This window comes from Prionailurus viverrinus, chromosome B2 (assembly GCF_022837055.1).
Source record: "Prionailurus viverrinus isolate Anna chromosome B2, UM_Priviv_1.0, whole genome shotgun sequence".
Lineage (NCBI taxonomy): Eukaryota > Metazoa > Chordata > Mammalia > Carnivora > Felidae > Prionailurus > Prionailurus viverrinus.
The window spans coordinates 113,784,120-113,808,623 of record NC_062565.1 but is presented as its reverse complement, the minus strand read 5'-3'; the positions used below and the strand labels follow the sequence as shown (position 1 = coordinate 113,808,623).

The following is a 24,504-nucleotide window of genomic DNA, read 5'->3' as shown; positions in this document are numbered from 1 at the left end:
AGGTTTAGCACAGAAATTAACAAAGTGGCAAAAAACATCCTAAGGATTATCAAAACCACCAGTCAAGAAAGAGTAACTGATCCAGTTACTGGTCAAGGGACTGAGCCCCAATAGAAGAAATATGAAAATGACTCTCTAGGACTTTGAAGTTCTAGGCAGAAATCTTACAGATTTGGGTCAACAATATTTTCCCCTTACCTTCCAGTTGAAGATTATGACTGTAAGTCAGAGGGAAGATATGGGAGTATACAGCAGACAGTGAGAAAGAACTGACCCAAATAATAGGCTGCTCTTAAAGAATATGAGGACTTTCTCTCAGTGTCCCAGTCACAGGTAAATTCCATGTATTTTCATGTGATCATGCATCCATACACAGTCTCCCCTCTGTGTGAAACTTCCCTCCTTCATTCTCTCTTCATGGCATCTGAAGACAGCACAATGTCACCTCCTTTATGATGATGCCCAGGCTCTTCTGGACAGTCACTTTCTCTGTTCCATACTCTTAGCACTTGGCAGTCACCTTATCCGGTACTTATCCCATTGTTACTTCTTTTATAAGCATCCTGTTATTATACCAGACCGTATATTCCTACAAATATGTTTTTTTTTAATGTTTTAATGTGCATATAGTTACACACAATGTGACATTAGTTTTAGGAGTACAACACAGTGATGCAACTTCTCTATGTTATGTTACCCTCCCCACCAGTGTAGCTGCCATCTGTCCCCATACGCGTTATTACAATATCATTGACTATATTTCCCAGCTGTGCCTTTTATTCCCATGACTTATTCACTTCAAAACTGGAAGCCAGTATCTCCCACTCCTCTTCACCCATTTTGCCCTGCCCTTCACCGTCCTCCCCTCTGGCAACCAACCATAACAAACCATACAGATGTTCTCTGTATTTACAGGTCTGATTCTGCTTTTGGTTTGTTTATTCATTTGTTTTGTTTTTTAGATCCAACATACGGGTGAATCCACAAATGTCTGCTGAAGTAAAGGGCAGACAAGTATGATCTCATGGGCAGATTCTAAAAGGAAAATGGTTCAAGGGTGATATGTTCTTCTAAAACAAATTCTGTCAACTCCATCACAAATGGGTCTGTTGAAGAGGCAAAGCAGAAAGCATCTCAAGAAACAAATGTGTTCCAATGAACTCAAGTTTTCAGTGGGCACGTACAAAAGATGGCAGAGAGGCACAAAATGCAACAAGCAAAACAAAAGCAACAAGCAAAAGACAGAAAACTGTAAGAACAACAATGGAAATCTGAAGCCCAGAATGAGCCGATGTTTGTAATCAGTGCAAAGGAAAAATTCACAAGGAAATTTTAGGGATGTTGAGAGAATGAGGCTGCAAGAAGCAATACAGCCATTGGCCACGGCACGCTGGATGAAGTTAACTTAGAAGAGAGAGAAAGTAGATCTAGTCCACTCCAATGCTGCAGCGTTATCAAAGAGACTAAGTGAAAAACTAAAAAGGATAAAGCATCACAGCTAAGAAAATGAAATCCTGGATGAAGTCTCTAGCCCTATAAGAAACAACTTCCTGAGTTGTGGAACCATTGCCAGTAATCTCTGAAGAATCATAGAGAAAGACTGGAATTGGGAAAAAAAATTCTGGTTTTCAAAAGAAAAAAAACATATTCTAGAAATAGTACACTGAGCAGCTTGATAACTCCCTGAAAAATAAACTGACAGATATTAGACAAATCATCTGTGATTAATTGAAGATAAATTGTTGACTGCCGGGAACCACCATGGGTATACGAAAATGAGTGAAAACTAACATAATTCTCTTTTTTTAACAGTGTTGCTAGATTTGGCATGTCAATGGGCATGACACAAGGTACAGTATATCAAGACTTCACTAAGGCCCTTGAAAATGTCTGACACTACCTTATTAAAAGATGGAAACAGAGAATTCAGTTAAGTGAACTTATGCAAGTTGATTTATAGCAAGTTGAAAGACTTGAAGATAATTATTTAATCCACCAATGATACTAATGTGCCATAATGCACACAGCTTTCCAATTCAGCATTTTCATCAAACACTTGGATAAGGACACAGAAAGCATGCTGTTCAGGTTGTATATCTGATCCAAGATAGGAAGGACAGGAAATATGTTTGATGTAAAAAATCAGCCTTCAAAATTTCTGGAAAATTAGAATAATGGCTGGAAAACAAACAAGATAAAATTAAAACTCTAATTCACAAGGGAAAAAACTTTTTTCCCTCAGTGTGAATACAACTGTTGTCAACAAACTAATACAATATAATGCTATATTAACAAAAATAAAAGGATAACAAGTAATATTCCTATCAATGCATTAATCAGACCAAACCGAGGTAGTAAAGAATCGAAAACCTGTCTTAGATGGAGAGATTTAAAAACTTAGAATATTTAGCATGGAAAAGAGAAGGTTCAGGAAGAAAATGATGTTACCTTCAAACATATACAATGATAATATATAAAAAGAGGATTTTATTTATTGTGTGGATCCTAAGTAATTGACAATAAGTAGATTAAGTTGAAAAAATAAATTTTAACTAAAAATTTGAAAACAAATTTCTACTAACAAAAACTTTTCAATCAAGAAATGAGTAGCCTTGGGAGTCCTTGGGACACCCCCATTGCTGGAAAAGTTCAAATCCAGGTTTGAAAAGGCCTATTTGTCAGATGCAGTGGAGATTCTGTCCTTGGCATGGTGGCCCCGATGACCTTAGCCCTTCAGCAAAAAAATTTTATGCTTCTGAAATTAGAAATGATGCCCATATCAAGAAGATGAGTAGAAGAAAAATGACATGTCAGGCCAACATGAATTGACATTTACTAAAGAAAATGCTCTTTTCTTTCTAATCTCTCCATCACTTCTTCCAGGCTCCCCGGGCATTACCTAATGACTATATTACCTAGTTCCTCTACACCCCACACCCACTGCTAGAGAGGGACTAAAGTTCCTCATATGATGTGCCTATAAAATTAAGTCATTGTGAAACACTGCACTCAAAAAAGGTCTTGGAGACCGTTGTTAGAATTCTGATTGCAGGAAAAGAAATTTAACAGCTGTTATCAGAGCTGTGCAGACATAACCACTCCGCTGCACAATGTTTACTTGAAAATGCAGGAAGATTTGCTAATGGCTTGCTTTCTGTGCAGAGAAGAGGATACTACAACAGGCAACTCCAGAACAGTAGCTGTTCTCATCAAACATACTGCGCATCAAGTTCCTATACAGATGTCATTTCCCACAGCATTAAGATTAGCATTCTTCATTTAAAATAGACATGAACGATTAATGCTCACCTATAACAGAAAAGTTATATTAAAACACCAGTATTTATTTATTTTTTATTTTAGAGAGAGAGAGAGAACATGCACGTGAGCAGGGAAGCAGGGCGGGGGGGGGGCGGAGAGAGAGAATCTTTTTTTTTTTAATTTTTTTTTTAATGTTTATTTATTTTTGAGACAGGGAGAGACAGAGCATGAACGGGGGAGGGTCAGAGAGAGGGAGACACAGAATCTGAAGCAGGCTCCAGGCTCTGAGCTGTCAGCACAGAGCCCAACATGGGGCTCGAACTCACAAAACGTGAGATCATGACCTGAGCCGAAGTCGGCCGCTTAACCGACTGAGCCACCCAGGCGCCCCATGAGAGAGAGAATCTTAAGCAGGCTCCATGTTCAGTGAGGAGCCTGATGCAGGGCTTAATCCCACAACCCCTGGGATCACGACCTGAGCTGATGTCAGGAGTTGGACACTTGACTGACTGGGCCACCCAGGTGCCCCAAAAGGCCAATATTTTATTTTTAAGGATTTTTTATATGTTTATTTATTTATTTTGAGAGAGAGAGAGAGAGAGAGAGAGAGAGAGCAAGCCTGAGTGGGATAGGGGCAGAGAGAGAGGGAGAGAAAATTCCAAGCAGGCTCTGAGCCGCCAGCACAGAGCCCCATGTGCGCTCGACTTCATGAACTGTGAAATCATAACCTGAGATGAGATCAAGAATAAGATGCTTAACTGACTGAGCCACCCAGGTGCCCCACAAAACAGCAATCTTTTAAAACCCAGTCACTTATAGTTTCTTTTTTAAATTCATATCAGTAAAGAAAAAGTCTTAAACACTGAAGAATTCTCCAACTACCCTTTGACATATATTACAAAAGAGGACACATTACTGTTAAAAAAAATTATGACAAAATTTCTACAAACTTCTAAATGAATATACTACAATTGAAATTTTCTAACATAGAATAGAATTATTCTAATTATTTTTATACTATTGGAAGGCAGTATAGAAGTAGTAGTTAATAAAGGCCTAAGAGTTAAACACAGAAGGAAGAAATCCTGACTCCATTACTGATTAGCTGTGTAACTTGTGGAGTTGCTAGAACACTCTAAGCCTGTTCTCTTTCCTGTCAAATAGGAAAATACCACCATCTACCTCATGGGTTATTATGGCGATTAAGTGAGGTCATATTTGTAAACCTCCTGGCATAGAGTGAGGAATCAGCAAAGAAGAGGGTAGAACCACCAATATATACAAGTGTAACTTTCAACATGTTATAGACCCTGGATGGACAGTGTATAGGCAACCTGGCCTGGCTCATCTCCTGCTTTATTGCTTTGTTAATGTCCTCATGACTTTACATAAGGGTCACACATCAAGCTGGCCTGAGGGATCCCCCCCTCCACCTCTGATGGACCATCCCCATTAACTGACAAAATGCTTTACTTCTCTTCCTCCTCCATCTTTATAAACTTGCTGTTCTTGACCTCCACATCTCCCTCTTGCCATGATCCTAATTTTTGGCTTCCTTTCCCAGCCAAGTCCCCAGAAGAATTGCCTAGAAGCGCTATGTCCATTCCCTTACTTCCCATTTATATTACACTGGCTTCCCTCACTACTGCACTGAAACTGTTTTCATTCAATCAATGACGTCCAAGTGGCCAAACCTAATGGATACTTTTCAGTCCTCATCTCAATTTACCTCTCAACTCTCATGACCATTCTCCCTTTCTTGAAATGCTTGCTCTTTGCTCCTGGCTGCTGTAATTCTGTCTCTTTTGGATTTCATCCTACTAGACCACTAAATGTTGGGAGTTCCTCAATTCTGTTCCCCATTCCTAAATTCTGTTCTCTTTTCATGTTAGATTCATTTCCTATATGATCTCATCCATTCACCTGCTGGCTGGGGCCAAGAACTCCTCAATTTCTATCTCAGCCCAGACCACTCTGTTTTCATTCCAGGTACACATACCCAACTATACATTTACTGGTTCCACTTGGATGTCTCATAGGCATCTCAAAATTAACACATCCAAACTTAAATTCTTGAGATTCCCACTCAAAGTTGTTATTTTCCCAGTTTTCCCATTTCATTTAACAGCATCTCTATTCCTCTAGTTGCTTAATCCCAGTTCCCAAACTTGGCCAACAACCCCCTGCGTGACTTGCCCCACTTCTCCACCCTTTTTGTGCAATCCTCCCCTAAAGCACTCTGTTCCAGCCACATTGGCCTTGTTGCAGACCCAGGAATCTGCCATGCCTTCTCCCCACTTAAGGTTTTTGAATCTAAGTGTTTCCTGTACTTAAAACAGTCCCCTCCATTTGTTTTTCCCCAGCCCTTCTCTTAAACACACATTTCATCTGACAAATCCTGCCCATACCAAGATCAGCTCAAATATCATTATTCTCTAGAAGTCTTCCTTGAATATCACTCCTATCTAAAATGGATACTGCCCTTAAAATTCTTTGGAACATCCTGTTGTTTTCCCTCATGGCAAACTCTGAAATTTCTAATGACATATGCATTTATATTTCCATATTTAATGTCTATGTGAAAAGTAATCTCTGTAAGAACAAGCCCCACGTTTGTTATGTTCATTATGTTCACCACGCTACCCCCTGGGCTTAACTCGTGTAGGCACATAAGGTCTTTCTGAATATAAGCCATGCACAAGTTTCTCCCCATAACACAGAATATATTTCAAACCCAAGGATAAACATTATATGACTCTAATAAAGTCTCACATTTGAGTAAGTCAAAGAACTGAGACATATCTTAGGTATCTACTTGCATCAGATAATATAAAAACCAAAATAAGCACTTATTCAAACTTAGAAAAAGGTTTTTCTGTGCATTAAAAATAAACAGGAAGAAAGTCAAGATTATGGAGAATACGGTCATAACTCAATTAATTTCATAATATTAAGTTTTCAGTGACCTGTTAAGACAGCACAAATTGAGCTTAGATTAAATGTGTGTGTTTATAACTAATTTTTATGTTTAAAAAAATCCATATATTCTTATAAAAGAAAAATAGTTATATGTTGACATATATAGTATGTATATGTTACTTGTTTTTACTTTTAAAATACATTTACTCTTATAAAGGAAAAATGTTCTGAAATCCTGATAATATATACTCAGGACTGTGGTTAAAAAAATTAAATTTCTCTCATCAAGTAAAAATAGTTGATTTAGCAAACTAAAAGGAAACATCCCCCACAACACACACTTAAAAAAAAAAAAAATGATGGAGCCATTGAAATGGAGATGACTCAGTCCCCAGTGACCTCACCAGCATCTGCTTCAATTACCTCTGAAAATGAAATAACCAAATTACCATTTAGCTTTCTGCTGTGCTAACAAAATTAATCTGGAATATCAAAATTCATCTGCTTTAAATTATATATTATACAACTTCTAAACCAAAACCTCTTCTAGCTCTAAATTGTGAAGAATATGCACCATGGATGTCATAATCGACAGTAACATAGTCCCAGAGACACAGGAAAAATTAATAAAATGATTAATGACTTAGCTCTAACCATCCTTGACAGTGATTTAAATCATGCCACCTATTCGAAATTGGAATCAATTTTAAGTCTGTCCTACTTTGTATGATACATGTGTTCTTGAAAATACATATGCAAACTATATTTTAAATGCTGTAGAGTGATTCAGAAATATAACCAGTTTTTTGGTTTTTGTTTTGTTTGTAGTATAGAAAAGAATATCTAAAGCATGAATAACTCGTCTGTAACTTAGGTGCTTCCTAAGTTCACATGATCATATTTTGGTCATCTAGTCTGTCAAGTATTCCATAAATACACACTAATAAATACCATTTTAAAAGTCAGACATATCACAAGGGGCACCTGGGTGGCTCAGTTGGTTAAGCGTCTGCCTTCAGCTCAGGTCATGATCTTATGGTTCATGAGCTCAAGCCCCACATCTGGCCCTGCACTGACAGTGTGGAGTCTGCTTGGGATTGCCCCTCCACTTGCTCATGCTTTCTCTCTCTCAAAATAAATAAACTTTAAAAATAAAATAATAGATGTAACCCATTTTCTTGTTCTCTTGTTCTTCTGTATCTTCTTCATATGCTATGTTCACACCTAAACAATTTGTCTCACAACCATCAAGCTACATTTCTCATTTCAGTCCATGTTAGCCCCACCTCAAAGTCATCTTTGATTCTTTTTCCAAGTGAAATAAGGTACACCATTCTAGTAACGGAACCACCAAGGAAAGACCTCCTTTTTGCTCTCCACTAATTTCTGCTTCAATGGAAGCTAAATCCTGCCTTGCTTTGGGAGGAGACCTAGGGTTCTCCCAATCCGACTAACTCATCTTCCCTTTTTGTTTCAAGGACACTTGGATTCATCCTCAATGGTACTGACACACTGGTCTGCTTCATTTGCTGCTGGATCACACTGCAAACCATGAACCATGTGTCTTGCTTGGTCTCTTCTGAAACTTGGCCTGTTACCCTTTTTGCTACCAATTTCATTTAAGTGTGGGAAAGAAAAAGCTAGAACAAGTAGACAGGGCTGCTACAAATTCACTGGTATATCACTAAATGAGTTAAAAAAATATAGGGCATCAACCATTTTGTTTATGCAAACTTTACTCGAACCAGTCAATGAAGGAAAAGGGAAGTAAAAACGCATAAACACATGACCCATGGCTTAAGCACCACGCATCTTTACAACGAAAGGGCTCAAGCAAAGAGCATCTCAGCTTGTTAGGACCTCTAACTATGCATCTAGAGAGGAAATAATAGGGGACTTCTTGCCACATCCCCAAAAATAGAAAGGTCAGGAGATTGGTGACATTTTTGTCGGTACGTAGAGATTTTCAAAGTTCCCTTGAAAGACCAGAGATTCCCTAGTTTGTTCCAAAGTTCCTAAAAACAATTTTGCATTGAAAATCCCCCAAAAAAAGCAGTTTAGGGCATCTGGGTGGCTCAGTCAGTTGAGTGCTTGACTCTTGGTTTCGGCTTAGGTTATGATCTCACAGTTCGTTGAGATTGAGTCCCATGTCAGGCTCTGTGCTGAGAGCACTGAGCCTGCTTGGGATTCTCTCTCCTCTCTGCTCCTCCCCCACTTGCTCTCCCTCTCTCTTAAAATAAATAAATAAACTTGAAACAAAAAGAAAAAAGAAAATTCCACTTTAGTACTTTAATATATTTAATCTTTAAATCAGTCTCACTTATCCTCCCATGGATAACTGATAAAATTCTATAAATTCAATTCAACATAGTTTAATGAAGAATATGGTATAAGGATTATAGGTATGGGCTGTGAGGTCTAGCACAACAGGGTTGAGTCCTGGATCCTATGTGACCTGGGTCCTATGTGACTGTGGGCAAATTCCACAACATCTATAATAAAGCGTAGCAACTTTATCTGTGATTAGAATGATAACAGGACCTACCTCATGGAGTAATCAGAAGATTACATGAATACACAAATGTGTCTCTGTTACACAGTTCAACAAATGCTAGCTATCATTCACAGTGAATGACTGTTAGATGCAGGGCATAAAGCTAGACCTTGTCAGGAATATAAAAATGAAAAAGAATGGACAAAAACAACAAATAAAGTAGAGAAGATGACAGCGTTATGGGTACATTCAAAGACAGACTGTACGAAGAACGTCAACAGAAGGCATTAGGAGGCCTAACAATGCCCTCTGAGTCCAGCGGCAGGGGAGGGCACATCTACGTGTGTGTGTGTGGGGGGGGGGGGTGGGATGGGGGGGTGGAGGGGTTAAGAATTAAATGAAATAGGAAAAGCGTCAAGGAGACAGTGTCACAATTACAGATGGGTTTGCTGTCACTGCATATAGGGAGAAGATGGTGATAGCAAAGTTTATTACACAAATGTGTAAGACATGTACAGAAAATCAAAGTAGGACATAAAGACAGAAAGGTAGGAATGAGCCATATGGTCTCGAAGTTGAGAGACGAATTTGAGATTCAGAAGTGACACATCTGAACTGTGTCTCAGGAAGACTAATCTGGGAAGATGTGTGGGAAGATACGTACTTAGCATTTGATTTATGAGGGTAGAAGGGGTGACTGCTGGAATTTTCAGATACGAGTTTCAGGGGAAAAGAAAGAAAAATTCCTACTAAAATAACCGACAACTGGAGTCCAGGCATGAGCTAGGAAGCTCCAGAGCGGCGAGCAAAAAGCATTTTCTGGTTCAGAACTCAATTTTCGCACACTGAAGAGTCACTGTACCAGCAATAATGAAAGTTTTCAAAGGCTTGTGCCAAACTGTCTCAAGCTGAGACAGTGCGAGATTTCAGACAAATTCAGAAATTAGTTCAGTTGAAGTCTTCCCCAACTGTCAGCAACATTAAAAAATGAGGCGGACAGCTTAAATCATTTACTTTTTCGAGGACTTTGGTCTTATCTGTGTCTAGAGTCTTGGGTCTTTCACTGAAGGCTGTGGCCACAGCATATTTATGGACAAGTTTCAAGGGACATATAAACTCCCTGAAAATTTAAGCCTGTGTATTAATTCTTTATTTTTCTCATTTATTCCTATATTCCTCATTAAGACAGCATGCTCTGATGTTATTAGGTCTTATTTTTCACTGGAACTTATTCTAAAGACTTTATATATGTATTTTAATTCAGTAGGTCCTCCAACAATATCATGAGGTAGGTACTACTGTTATTATTCTCATTTTAGAGAAAACTATACCCAAGGCCACACAGCCAGTAAATAGTTCTACAGAGGAGAAACCTACCGGAGGCCCACAAACAAGTTCCCCAGGATTCATAATCAAAATAGTTCCATTTGGTGGTTTTGTTAGTTTACAGCTTCACTGGGTCTCACTCCAGAATCTAGGACAATCCAGATCAGCCTGAGATTTCAAGGAAGAGGACACATGCTTTTTTGTCACTGATCCTTGAAATTAGTTTTATAGGGAGCCATTACACTGCACTGGGGGGAAATATATTTATATAACAGGTACTTTATGTACAGCTGTCTTTAATTAATTAGTTAATATGTATTAGATCAACAATTTTCAAAGAAATTTGTTGTTCAAAGAGGAAAAATAACCTCACTCTCAGGATACTAACCTCCAAAGACTCTTCTAAAACAATGAGTTCTTTTGATCCCACAGATCTTTTGGCCCACAATAAAAAATAATTGTAAACTGTGATTCAAGATATATGTATACTTGTATATATTTAAAAGAAAATTTTCATAAAATATTATTGATTCTGACTACCTACAATGCACTCTGATATTTTATATTCAGTCTAGCATTAGTCCAGACTAATCTATTCTCTTCCATTCCATTAAAAAAAAAAAAAAAATGCTGGTTCTCATCCACTAAACTGATTTCAGGATGCCCCGATGGGTTGTAACCTACAGCCTGAAAAGCAGTATACTACATGGAATTAAATCAAGTAACTGCCTATTCCTTAAAAACAAGGCAAAAAAGCATGACTCTATCTGTTAATGTCTAAATGTTCATAAGCCTTTTCTTTAATCTGTAGAAAAAAGTTAATGATTTCCTAAAAACATCAGCAGCTCAAACTTGATCATGGATATTTGTCCCATTAATGCATGACAAGCGATATGTAAATGTTCTCTTAAGAGCTGCTTGATCTGAAGTCAATCAAAATAATAGGAAACATAAGCCTTAAACAACATTACAGCTCATTCAAGAGTTTAACTGGTAATTAGTAATATTTTCAAATAAGGAACAAGCTGCTCTTTTATACAAAATGTTTAAAAATATTCCTAATCTCTAAGATTAATAAAATTGCTGAATACTAAAAAATCTATAGTAATAAAAATTAAGGCTCACAAACCACTTAGGTTCTACATTAAAAAAGCCGTTTTAAATATTCTCAGTCTTTCAGTTGGTCAAAAAAGACTTAACAAACTTGCTACATGCCAACCACTATTTATTTAACAATGTAACATGGAAGGAGCACTGACCTATAGCAGAGTCCCACCCTTCCAGATGGCTCATTTGGGGGGAGACTGAGTGCAAACACATAAACAAGCGCTATGGATATCACACACGGAAAGTGTTCCTGGGCAGTGCTGTGGATCACTACAGGCACTAATGGCAACAGCCATCTTGGATGGTTCTTAGAAACTGAAATCAAATATGATTTCCAGTAAAACCAACTAAAACACTTCCAAACCCATGTACAATTTTCCCTACTTACCACATTATGATGCTAATAACATGTTCTAATCCCCCCTCTCAAAGTACAAATTAATGCTTAAGGCAATGTAAACTGAGAAATATGGAATAAAGAAAAACAATAAGTGATACAGACAAAGTAGACTGGGATTCAGGGCTCAGATCGTCGATTTAAAGGCTAAATGATTTGAGGCAAGGTATTTAACCTCCCAAACAACAGATCCATCATCTGCATTTATATCTACTCATATGATCATTGTGAAGATAAAGTGAGAGAATGCACATGAAGGTACTTTGTAAAGTGCCAAAAAATGTTATTATTATTAACTTTTATTAGATCACTAGACAGAAACTGAGAGGATAAAATATTAACCAAATATTAAGCCAGTACAGAGTTAACACTTACCAACACTTAAAACAGTTCTATTTGCTTTTCATGTACCAACTCAATTAAAACCTGCATTATGACTGAATATCTGAATCTAACTACTGGTAATAAGAAAGTTTCTCCTCAAATCTTGGACACACTAAGGTTCTACTCTAATGGTCCTTGGCCAGCAGGAAAAAACAATCTACAGACTGTTAATTAAAGGAAGGGCAAGAGTTCACATCACACCACTCCACCCATGTGGTATATTCATTCTTAGCACAGGCATACCACAAAGTGGCAGCTCTTTCCTCGAGTTCAAAGACAGCCTTTGTGGGGCTAGAGAGGGGGAGCCCTCTCTGTATCCTCAGCAGTGCTGCAGATCAACCAACCAGACCCATCCAGCTGACACCTACCACTGGATCTTAGACTCTACTTGCCCAAAAGGGCCTTCTGGGTTTTTCTGTCCAAATGTATTTCTGCATTCATTTCTATCATAGGCAACTACTCTTTTTAGATAAGAGCAAACCTAGCAAGTAACGTGGATATCTGCAATGTAAAACCCTGACTTACATGGGTGGGATATCCAGACTACATGTTTCTTACTGCCCTAGTTGGTTAATACTCTGATGTTAAACTTGACAAGATGTAGTATGGGATGTCCTCAAGCCATAAACAAGTTTTGTTTTGTTTTTTTTAAAGGTCATTTGGGGCAGCGTGGGTGGCTCAGTCATTCGAGTGTTCAACTCTTGATTTTGGCTCAGGTCACGATCTTGCGGTTCTTCAGACTGAGCCTTGTGTCGGGTTCCTCACTAACAATACAGAGCCCTCTGGAGATTCTCTCTCTCTCAAAATAAATAAACACAAACTTCTTAAAAAGTTTTTAAAAAGGTCACTTAGAACTTAGGATGTACTTCTGCACATTAATTCACAATGCTGTGAACTGACCTGTGTTCTACAGGGCCCAACGTACCATTAAGTTGCCACACTGCCAAGGGCAGTATTGCAGAGCGTAAGCTGTGGTTGAAGAAGGACAGAGCTGGGCTCCAATCCTGCCTCACCTGCCTGTTGTATAATCTCACTAAAATTTATTCAACTTCTCTGAGTCTAAATTTCCATAGCAGGCAAATCATATTTGGGTATGAAAATTATGTATCAGAGGCTTGGTGTGAAGGTAACGTGGACCAGTTTTCCCAACCTTTTTCACAGGAAAGCATGCACAGAAGAGGACAGTACTCACACTGCACCCTGGAGTAAGATGCTACTCATGGCAAAAGGTGACCAGCCTATGTGGTCCTGCGTAGCCAGCCACTCTAAAGGCTGAGGGGTTGGTGTCTGTGGCACGTACGCCTGAGACATAAGAGTGTGTCAAACCCAAGTGGTGAGGCTCTGATTACCAGTAAGTATACATAAAGTGGTCTGCTGTGAGCCCAGCAGATCACTGACAATTTCCCCTCATGGGCTTGGGCTCCTACTCTGAAATAAAGAGAGTGCCTTAGAATTCTCAAAGCCCTTTGGACTATGTAATTCCACTTTATACTATTCCAGAACCTGGCTGTGCTGAGAACAACGTACGTTTGTGTGATTCCACTGTGGACCGTTATGATTCCTCCTGCCTCCCCAATTTGAACAACAAGAGCAGCTCATGGGATGAGTGGGGTATCAAGAAGAGGATTTCTGGGTGAAGATGAAGGTGCAGGTAAGCACAGAAGCTGGAGTCAGAGGTGACTGAGTACTCACTGTGCCCAGCATTCTGCATATGTTACTTTAATCTTCACAGCTATCTTGGTTTGGTTTGGTTTGGTTTGGAAGAAGGAGCCACACAACTTATTATGTATATTTAATAAGAAGACTATCCAGTGAGTTCCAATATCAGACTCCAAATCCTCCCCCCTAGAAGAAGAGGTCAAACCTCAATCAGTGTAGACAAGGACCAGACCTGATTCAACTGTGGTCCTCCTCCTTTGGACTTCATCTCCTTGGTTCAGGCTGGGAAGTTTCCTTCTATCAAAGCCATTTTGTTAGTGGATTATTATTAGCCACACTTAACAACAAGAAATGAAGGGTGAAATTTAGAAAACTTGGCCAAGGTTATTTACTAGACTGGTTTTCAAACACTAGGTGTTCTGCTGATGGGTCAGAGGTTCAAGGATGAAGAACCACCAGGGTAGAGGTTGGGGATGGAAGCCAGAGGTGTCAGAGGAGTGGGGGACGGAGCTCGCTCAGCATTCTGCACCCTTCAGGGTTTGGGGTGGGAGAGTGAGGCAGAAAGAAGAGTGCCATTCCCCTCTGTGCTTCACACCACTGGCTCTGAAGGTGGTGGGTTAGAAGACAGTAGGTGGCAGCAGGATCTCTGCCTCTCCTGAGAAGCAGGAAAGAGTGGGAAGAGGCCAGCAAGTCTAGGGAAGAGGGACCTGTATGAACAACACAGAGTCTACTGGTCTCTACCGTTCAGTGCCAATTCACAGGGCCTGTCAGACCTTATCAGAGGGGAAAAGTAAATCTACAAAATACCACTTCAGGTTAACTGAAAGTAGATTGTTGATATCCTAAATCCTCAATCCTGAAAGCTAGGTTTTTAAAAAGTGTTCAAACACACAAAGAACATAAAAGGACCTGCACAAAAATCAATAAATGGGTTCTAAATTCTGCAAAAGCTAACTAATGTCAAAGACAATGTGGAAGAGTTCTGTGTGGCACTATTGAAGAAAATACCTACATTCTAACTCAAAGGGGAAGGGAGAACAGAGGCCACAGTGAATAAGGATGACTTCACATAACACAGGGAGTATAATTTGCTTTAATAATTCATTTGCTTTCAAGACATGTCATGTATCAAGGAATTAATGCACACAAATATACCAATTTTGTATACACAAATTCTTTGCAGAAGCATGGGGAAAGGTCTCATGAATCATTCGATCTGGAATAGACAACTGGTATAAAACACCACCAAAGATCTGAAAACTAGGTGGGTCCGGGCCAGGAGATCCTGAAAACTCCTTGGTACTCATCCAGAATAAATCTACCTACTAGTGATGCTAATTCACCTTCCATTTAGAGAGTTAAATAGGCACATTTCAAGATAAATTATAAAAAAGGAAGTAATGGGTGATCCTCAAATCACTAATTTCAGTCTAAAATTATTAAAATATGGTCTTTTAAACTTAACTTTGTTTTGATGCTAAATTCAGAGAGAGGGAGAGGTACATCAACAAAGGAGGTAGAGTAAGGATTATTTACCAAACACAACCATACAACGTTTATGAAATGATATGGTTAAATAGTACACCAAGAAAACAGAAAACAGAGGCTATTTAATTACATGGAAGGGAAAAGGGATGAGGGAGGGGAACAGAGTTTAACATTTAAAATTTAAAATGTTTAGGGTTTCAGAAACATATTATGGTAATAGGTAGAAATAAGGACAAATCTTCCTTTTGATAACCTCTGCACACTAGTAGAGATTTGTGTAAGGTAGTGTGAGTTCATCAATTCAGCCTTACCCTTGGTCTGACTTTACAGTCTGCTGTGGAAATCTTGCCTGGACTGCCCATAGGCACACCGCTCCAGAGAAATCAGCCCTATGTTGTCAGAAACTGACTTTCAAGTGGGTCCTGTTGGGAATTCCACATTATGGCAATTCCACAGTTCAGTCAGAAAGCATTTGAAAAGATTTATAACTTTGGTTGCCTCTTTTCTGATAATGGAGGGCTATTTGGTTTGCCTTTTGCCTTTAATAGCTTGACCATTTTTGGCCATCAAAGCATTGTAACAACTAGACTACAGTTTGTTTGTTCTCTCTCTCATTTCCTAGTAACTAATCATGTTAATGTGCTGTTAGAATAGCATCCCCGACTTTTTGTTCTTGGCCTGTTATCCTTACGCTCTGAAGGTCATACTTAATTTTTGGCTATGTTTTCCTTTCATTGTTAGAATACTTCTCACAAGAGGTCAAGGCAAGCATGACAATTAAATTTTACATTTCTGAGCTGAAAAAACTGTGCTGTTCTTCCAGAAGGGTTTCATCTTGCATTGTAATGAGAGGTGGTTAACATTGAGCAGATTGCTTGTGAGCCACTAGTTACCCTCATCGTTGGAATCAGTTTAGATTTAAACTTAGAAGTCGCTACAGCTTTGAAATCACTACATAGGGTATCCATAGGCAGAAAAATAAAAAAAAGAACTTTGAATCAAACTCATATCCCATATAAAAATTACTTCAAAATGGATGTTTGAGGGGATGCCTGGGTGGCTCTGTCGATTAACTGTCAGACTCTTGATTTCGGCTCAAGTCATGATCTCACGGTTCATCAGTTCAAGTCCCACACTGGACTCTGCACTGAGAGTGGGAAGCCTGCTTGGGATTCTCTGCCTCCTCTCTCTCTGCCCCCTCCCCTGCTTTTTCTCTCTCTCAAAAATAAATAAATTTTTAAAAATGGATGACCAACAAATATAAAACATAACACTATAAAACTTTAAGAAAAAAAAGACAAAAGAAAATCTTCAGGACCTATGACTGGGTAAAGAATTAGACTTGATACCAAAAGCTGAATCCATAAAAGGAAACATTAATAAATTGAATCGCATCAAAAGTAAAAACTGATGCTCTCCAACAGAGGCTGCTAAGATGAAAACAAAAGCTATAGACTGGGAGAAAATACCTATAAACCATCCATCAAAGGACTAGTATTTAGAATGCATAAAGAACTCTCAAAACTTAATAAGAAAACAGGCAAAAGAAATGAAAAGACATTGCACTGATGATAGATAACTAATAAGCACACAAAAAGATGTTCAGCTTCTTCAGTCACTAAAGAAATGCAAATTAAACCACGAGATACCACTACACATCTATCAGAATGGTTAAAATAAGAAAGAGTGACAATACCAAATGCTGATGAGGCTGTGGAGAAACTGGGTCATTTACGCAATGCTGATGGGAAGGCAGGTAAAGTGGTACAGACACTCTGGAAAAGAGTATATGGCAGTTTCTTACAAAATTAAATATGCACATCACATCTGACCCAGCAATTCCACTCTTGGGCATTTATCCCAGAAAAATTAAAACCTATATTTACACAAAAACTTTCACACAAATTATCTCAGCAGCTTTAGTGGTAATAGCTCCAAACTGGAAATAAACCAAATGTCCTTCAGTGGGTGAATAGTCAGAAAATTATGAGATATGCATACCATGGAATACTACTCAGCAACAAAAACAAACAAATTATTGATACATGCAACATCTTGGACAGATCTCAAGTCTGAAAGTCTGTGTACCCCCAAAATCTATATGTTCAAACCTAATGCCAAACGTGATGGTGTTAGGAGGTGGAGCCTTTTGGGGGTGATTAAGTCATGAGGATAGAGCCTTCACAGATGGGATTAGTGCCCTTATAAAAGAGGTATGAGAAGGCTCCTTGCTCCATCTGCCATGTGAGGTTAGAGCAAGAAGATGGCCTTGTATGAACCATAGAGAGGGCTCTCACCAGACGTAGAACTGGAACCCTGGTCTTAGACTTCCAACCGCCAGAACTCTGAGAAATAAATTTCTGTTATTTGTAAGTCACCCAGTCTGTGCTGCTTTGTTATAGCAGTCTTAATGGGGTATAAAACATAAGAATTGCACTAAGCGAAAAAAAATCTAATCTCAAAACATTACATGTTATGATTCCATTTATATAATATTTTCAAAACAACAAATTACAGCAACTGAGGACAGATCAGTGGTTGTCAGGGGTAGCAAGTATAGGGAAGGAAGTGAATACAGCTACAGAAGGGTAGCACATGAGATCTTTTTGATCAGTATCTTGATCGTTGATGTGGCCACACAAATCTATACATATGATGAAATTACATGAACTAAATACACACAAATACACAAATGAATGCTTGTAAACCTGGTGACATCTGAATAAAGTTGGTGGAGTGCATCAATGTCAATTTCCTAGTTGTGATACCATAGGATAGTTACATAAAGTGTTACCATTGTAGAAACTGGATAAAGCGCACAGGATATCTCTCTGTAGTATAGCCTACAACTATATGTGAATCTACAATTATCTCAAAATAACACATTTTTAAAAATTGCTATATAGGGGCACCTGGGTGGCGCAGTCGGTTAAGCGTCCGACTTCAGCCAGGTCACGATGTCGCGGTCCGTAGGTTCGAGCCCCGCGTCAGGCTCTGGGCTGATGGCTCAGAGCCTGGAGCCTGTTTCCGATTCTGTGTCTCCCTCTCTCTCTGCCCCTCCCCCGTTCATGTTCTGTCTCTCTCTGTCCCAAAAATAAATAAACGTTGAAAAAAAAAATTAAAAATTGCTATATAGTTCTTATTTATTCTAAGTGCCCTCTTTTTAATGTTTCACTCATTAGATACCTGATTTCTTCCTTCCCCTATCTTGCTACTCTCTGTAGTCTTAATAGTGGAAAACATTTCACTGCAATTAGTCATTTAACTCTTGCCTTCCAAAAACTCTTATTCATACTTTACTATTACTAACTGGAGTACACCTTTTGGGAACAATGCTATACTTGAATAGTAACTCTTCGATGCATGAAATGGTCAAAATACTTTCCGAGTCTTGGTTACTCCATTGGTAAAATAGGGGGAAACCTAGGTTAGGTTTCCTGTGAAGAAAAACAAAATAGTAAGTAAAGTACTTTGCACATAGTAGTTCCTTAAATGTTCATCACCTTTATTTTCCTATTAACAATCTAAAATCTAGCTTAGGGGTGCCTGGCTGGCTCAGTCGATAGAGCATGTGACCCTCGATTTCAGGGTTGTGAGTTCGAGGCCCTTTCTTAAAATAAGTAAGTAAGTAAGTAAGTAAGTAAGTAAGTAAATAAAGTAAAACCTAGCTTAATTTCTGGGTTAAAAACCTAACAAAAAACTGTTTTTCAGTTTCCAAGGCTTACATTTGGAAAATAAGAAATGTCTCTTTAACAAGCACAGACAGAGGATGTGGTGAGGCTGAATTCAGTTCTTAAAAAATATTTCAACTTAGGAGACCATAATGATAATTAAAAAAATAGTTTTATATTTATTTATTTTTGAGAGAGAGAGACAGAGAGTGAGCAGGGGAGGGGCAGAGAGAGAGGGAGACACAGAATCTGAAGCAGGCTCCCAGCTCTGAGCTGTCAGCACAGAGCATGATCCGGGGCTCAAACCCACAAATGGCGAGATCATGACCTGAGCCCAAGTCAGACACTTAACCAACTGAGCTACCCAGGTGTCCTAACCATAATGATAATTTTAAACCTATGTGTTCTCACTTTGAGTGAGACTCACTTTAAAAACATTCTTTCTGTCAAAATGGTGTTTTACCATATCATTCATTTTATTATGAAGAGTAGCTGCCCAATATATGGTTAAATCTATAAAGAGTAACTGATCATAAAAACCAGATTATATCTATTCACAAACCAACAACTGTATGTTAGATGAGTTCAGCTTTAATAATGACACAAACTCCAATGGTGGGAATTCATCCATTCCATCTACCCACAAAAATACTTTTTAGTAACAGACTCCTAACAAGGCAACAAGCTTTCAAGATGTCATAGATTTTTCAGTTACTAAACCAATCAAGCTACCAAGCAGCAGGAACTAAGCATTTAGGATCTAAAATTCAATATAGGATGCTAAATATGGGGATTCTGAGCAATGTGCAGCTCAGTGCATAATGACAGCTAGATTCTCTGAGCAACAGTGGCCTGAGAGAACCGTCAAAGGCAGAAAGACAAGAACCAAATGTTACTCCTCTACTGTAAGCAAGTAAAAGGATGACACAAAGCATATTTAACTTCTATTGGCTGCCTGCTTTGTTTATGAACACTTACAAAACACAGAATGCCAAGTCATACTTGAGGACAAAGTCTTCCCTCAAACATTTTCTTAAAGTACTGATAATTTTGCAAAGCAATGCTTACCGAGCAAAATAACTTTGTTTTCGTTCCTTCTTCTCTTCCTTGGTATCCATAATATACAATCAAAATGCAAAGTATTTGGAAAAGTCCTTCTTTTTAATCAGTGAGTCATAACCCTATAATAAAAAAAAAAAAAAACAAAGTGACTATAAATTAAGAAGTTTGTAACAGCCAGTATGAAGAAGAAAGCAGAGTGAAGATACATGGCCCCACCACAAACAGAAGATATACTTTAAGCCATAAAATGCAGTCACGTTAGTAATACACGGAATGCAAATAACTCATGGAGGGTAATAAAAACCCACAATTAGAATGGAGGTGTTAAACTAAAATAAAAGGTAGCTAGGAAAATAAACTGAAGTACTGTCCTCATAATCAACAATTATTTCAAAATGTGCTAAAAAGAAAACCACTGATTTTTGAAGATTTTAGGCTGCCTCTGCAGAATCTAATTATTTTTTTATTTACAAACTCATAATCATTTTTTACAAGTAATTAATAATGAATATGTCTCATACATAATTTTGAAAAATGGATCACTTAGGTGTTTTACAAGAATGTTCTTTCTTTAAAAATAACATCAGTGTTCCATTTTATTTTCGGAAACATGTCAGTGACTACATCCCACTTGAGCAAATGTGGAAATGAAAGTACAAAGCCTCAGGAAGTTATTCTTCAAAATGGCTTTAAATGCTTGCTCTGCCTCTCCCTCTCCCTACCCTGCTATCCTCACCTATGCTTCCCAGGAGCGGCTTAAACCTATAATAAAAGGTTGTCTCCAGATCAATCTTCCTTAAACACCACTTTCATCATGCCACTCCCCTGCTCAAAATTTCCAATGTCTACTTACTGCCTGATTCACAAACCTAAATGTTCTGCAAAGCATTAACATTTCCTAAAATCTGTCCCCTCATCCTAAGGGGTATCAAAGTTAAAGCAAAGAATGTTCATCGATCAAAATTACTTGCTAATTCATTTCAATCCAATGAACAATTTTCTTTAAGATTTCATTTTTAAGTAATCTCTGCACCCAATGTGGGGCTCAAATCCACGACCCCGAGATCAAAAGTCACATGCTCCACTAGGTCAGCCAGGGGCCCCTTCAATGACAACTTAATTCACATACATACTCGATGGAAGGCACTGTGATAAAAATCAGAGGCCACAGATACATAAGCCACGATATTTGCCCTAACAGAGTTTATTGTCTTACAAGGGAGATGCTTAGGATGTCAAGTCAATGGGACACCGACGGCTATGGCGGTGGCACAGATGCTCCTAGAGCCCACGGGAAGAATACTCAGCCTTAGGCAGGGCCCCTCCACACACTCCCCATGCACCCCAAGATTTGAAGGATGAGTATGGGTTTCCTACTTGAAGGGTTTCCTGTGTTATTCCTAGTAGGACACATATTTCCCTGCTACTCCAGGATTAAATGTGAAGCAGGGCAATGGTGGGGTGAGGATGAAGACATGGGCAGGATTAGGGTCATGGCAGGCCTTTTTATGTCACACTAAAGAGCTTGATCTTAATCCTAGCTATGAATTGTGTGCCGCCCACCCTTTGCTGCTCCTATGTCAGATGTCACGAAGCAAATCGTGCTGCGCTCGCTACAGACATTACTGAAATGATCAACATGAGATAAAAGCAATTTTCTCATCCCTGATGTACATGAAAGAAGTTGCCAGAGCATTCTACATGAGGGAGTGTGATATACCCAGGCTGTAAGGATGGACTTGAGAGGGTTGAGAACAGCATGAAATAGATCTGTTGGGAAGAAATGACAGACGGTACAATAGTTCAAAGAGGAGGACCCACACTTAGGCAGCAGAATCCAACACAGAAAGACGGGGGAATGCATTCAAGAAATACTTAGGAGGCAAATGAGTCAAGACCTGGTGACTCATTCAGCGTAGACAACATGACAGAGGCAAGATGAAGAATGCCCTCCAAATATGTGCTTCAGGGGCCAGGTGGAGGGTGACACCACAGATATGATACGATGGACGTGAAGCGGGCCGGCTGGGTGTGGGCTGGGGGCATAGAAACAGATAAAAGATCAATTTGGGACACATTGCCTTTGAGGTGCCTGTGGGATAGTCAGCTGGAGACATTCACCAGACGTTTGATTACGTTTAAAGTACACGAGTGCAGTGAGGGCTAGGGAAAATGGTTTAGAAATTATCAGCATATGGTTGTGGTTAAATAAAAAAAAAAAAAAAAAGAACGACAGCAAGCAAGCGAGCAACAGTATGATGATGATAACACTCTGCGAACACGTCGCTACACCTAAAGCCCTGAATGGAAACAACAGGGCTGCGCTCTCCACTCCTACTGTCTTACCTCCATGTCCCTGGCATGTACCTTGCCCTCAAGGACTTTATCAACCCGTAAGGAAGATAAGATAAAAATATGTGTGCAATAATAAATAGATATGTGTGCAAATAACTAGAATAACAGGTAGTGACCTGGAGCTGTCCAAAGAAGTAAGCATACAAAAGATGCAAAGTTCCATTTTGATGGAGGTAATAAAGTAAGGCAGGGCAGTGAAAATTTGAACAGGTAAAGAGAAGGGAGAGACAGCATTCCAGAAAGAGAGATCAGCTGGGCATAGGTATGTACAGGAAAAGAAAGACACAGTCAGGTAAGGACTGAGTAGCTACCAGATAAGAAAAGGGAGGGGCGCCTGGGTGGCGCAGTCGGTTAAGCGTCCGACTTCAGCCAGGTCACGATCTCGCGGCCCGTGAGTTCGAGCCCCGCGTCGGGCTCTGGGCTGATGGCTCAGAGCCTGGAGCCTGTTTCCGATTCTGTGTCTCCCTCTCTCTCTGCCCCTTCCCCGTTCATGCTCTGTCTCTCTCTGTCCCAAAAATAAATAAACGTTGAAAAAAAAAAAAAAAAATTAAAAAAAAAAAAAAAAAAAAAAAAAAAAAAAAAGAAAAGGGAAGCAATCCTAATGCCTGCCTACCGCAAGTCACTTACTTCAACATATCAGGCCCACGTTCTCTCTTCTAATCCTTACAACCATACTGTGAGTTTGGTATCCTTATTTCCACTAAACAGAGGCTGAGAGATACCAACTTCCCTAGCACCAGCTGTGGCAGAGCAGGGACTTAAAGCCAGTTTGGCGCACACTTCAATGCCTTTCAATAACCTGTGGAGCTAGAAACCTTGAGAAATGAGAAAAAGCAGTCTGGAATCAACAGCGTCCAATGCCTCAACACAGATTCCGCAGGTTAGAACAAATGGACCTGGGCCTTGGGGAAGGGGGTCACTGAGATCTCCAGCAGGACCGTGTCAGCTCAGTGGTGGGAGTAGAAGCCATACCTCAGGGAATGAGCATTCATTCAAGAAGCTGGGTGATGACAGCAGAGAAAGGAAAGACAGTGGTGTCCAACGCTCCTGAGGTCAGTCTCACACTGTGGGCTGAACCCACTGGGGTCCCCTCCCTGCCCCCAACTCTGTACCTTAATCCCTATCCTTTCTCCAGCTTCAAGTGACTTGCCTACACTCCTCTGTGTGACCAGATCCCGCGTAAGACCCAGCTCTGCTCTAATGCCTTCCCTGACCTCTCGTGTGCTCTCTCTCTTCCTTAGGAGCTTAGTTCACTCGCCACTCAACACTCACCGTGAGGCACTTAGTCATTCACTGTGTGATGATGCCACTTCACTTAGCCTCCTCGGCCACAAACAACCAAAAGCCCCTTCAAGTCAAAAACCACCAGGTTTCACAACTTCCTTTTACTTCCCTAAATACCTAACACAGAACCAAGCAGAAAAAAAATCCACATAAAAGCTAAGCAAGGAATCAATCCAGGATTGGAGCAAGGTCAATTATATGGCAAACAAATAAAAATCCGAGAACCACCGCCTGCCCCCCGTCCCCAATTAATAATTACTTGGGGGCAAGGGGTATAGATGCAAGCCAGTCTCTCTCTCAGACTCCAGGAAGGATGAGAATCCCAGCTCTCCGCCCTGCTCTGGGCCAGGTGGTTTATTTTAAAGTTCCTCTCCTGCACACTGCCACATGTGATGCTCCCTGTTTATTAGATTTCTCCTCATGAATAAAAATGAAGTCATAACAATCTAATTGGAAAATTTTTATATTGCAAGCTGAGCCAGAAACTAATATTTGGTTCTAGTGGAAAAATATTGACAAAAATAAGCGCAAGAGAGAAAGATTAAATGATCCAAGAACTGACATCTGGTGCCGCTGTGTCTGTTTAGAACTTGCAAAGCTTCCCTTTTTTTAATATTCTATTTGATAAATAAAAAACATACTAATCTCTGATTTCTTTTAAATTTCTGGGTATTTTGCAATTCCTTAAACAAGACATACGCAGTCCTTTCAGGTCAAGACACACCAACAGATTAACCAGGAAGAGAGCAGCAAAGGTGCCGTAAAAATGATTTGCACAGAGCACCATACAGCAGCCTTCATGCTTCACTGAGGAACCAGAGCTCCTTAAATCAATCTCTAATGGGAACTACATTTTCCATTATAAGTGGTTATAATGGGCTTCTTAAAAGCCCTTCTTTCATTTAATGTTGACTCTTCTTCACATCAATAAACTTGAGACTCATCCAAACACTGAATTACAAGACTCTCCTGCATTTACGGCACATTACAGACCAAAAATGAATTTCATGAGGGAAGCACAGACGAATCTTCTATCTAAATATTTCTGCTCCTGATCTTAAGTCAGGAGAGACAATTTAAATCTAAATTCAGTTCAT

General features: G+C 39.3%; 1 protein-coding gene across 4 annotated transcripts in view; it reads right to left on the bottom strand.

Annotated features, from left to right (window-relative positions):
• Positions 1-24,504, bottom strand: part of NCOA7 (nuclear receptor coactivator 7) — a 154,507-nt gene that overhangs the window by 108,705 nt on the left and 21,298 nt on the right. For all 4 annotated transcript variants that reach the window (XM_047858763.1, XM_047858765.1, XM_047858764.1 and 1 more), the window contains exon 2: positions 19,775-19,887. In XM_047858763.1, the coding sequence (XP_047714719.1) occupies positions 19,775-19,824 (50 nt within the window). In that variant the 5' untranslated portion in view covers positions 19,825-19,887. The remainder of the gene's footprint in view (positions 1-19,774; positions 19,888-24,504) is intronic.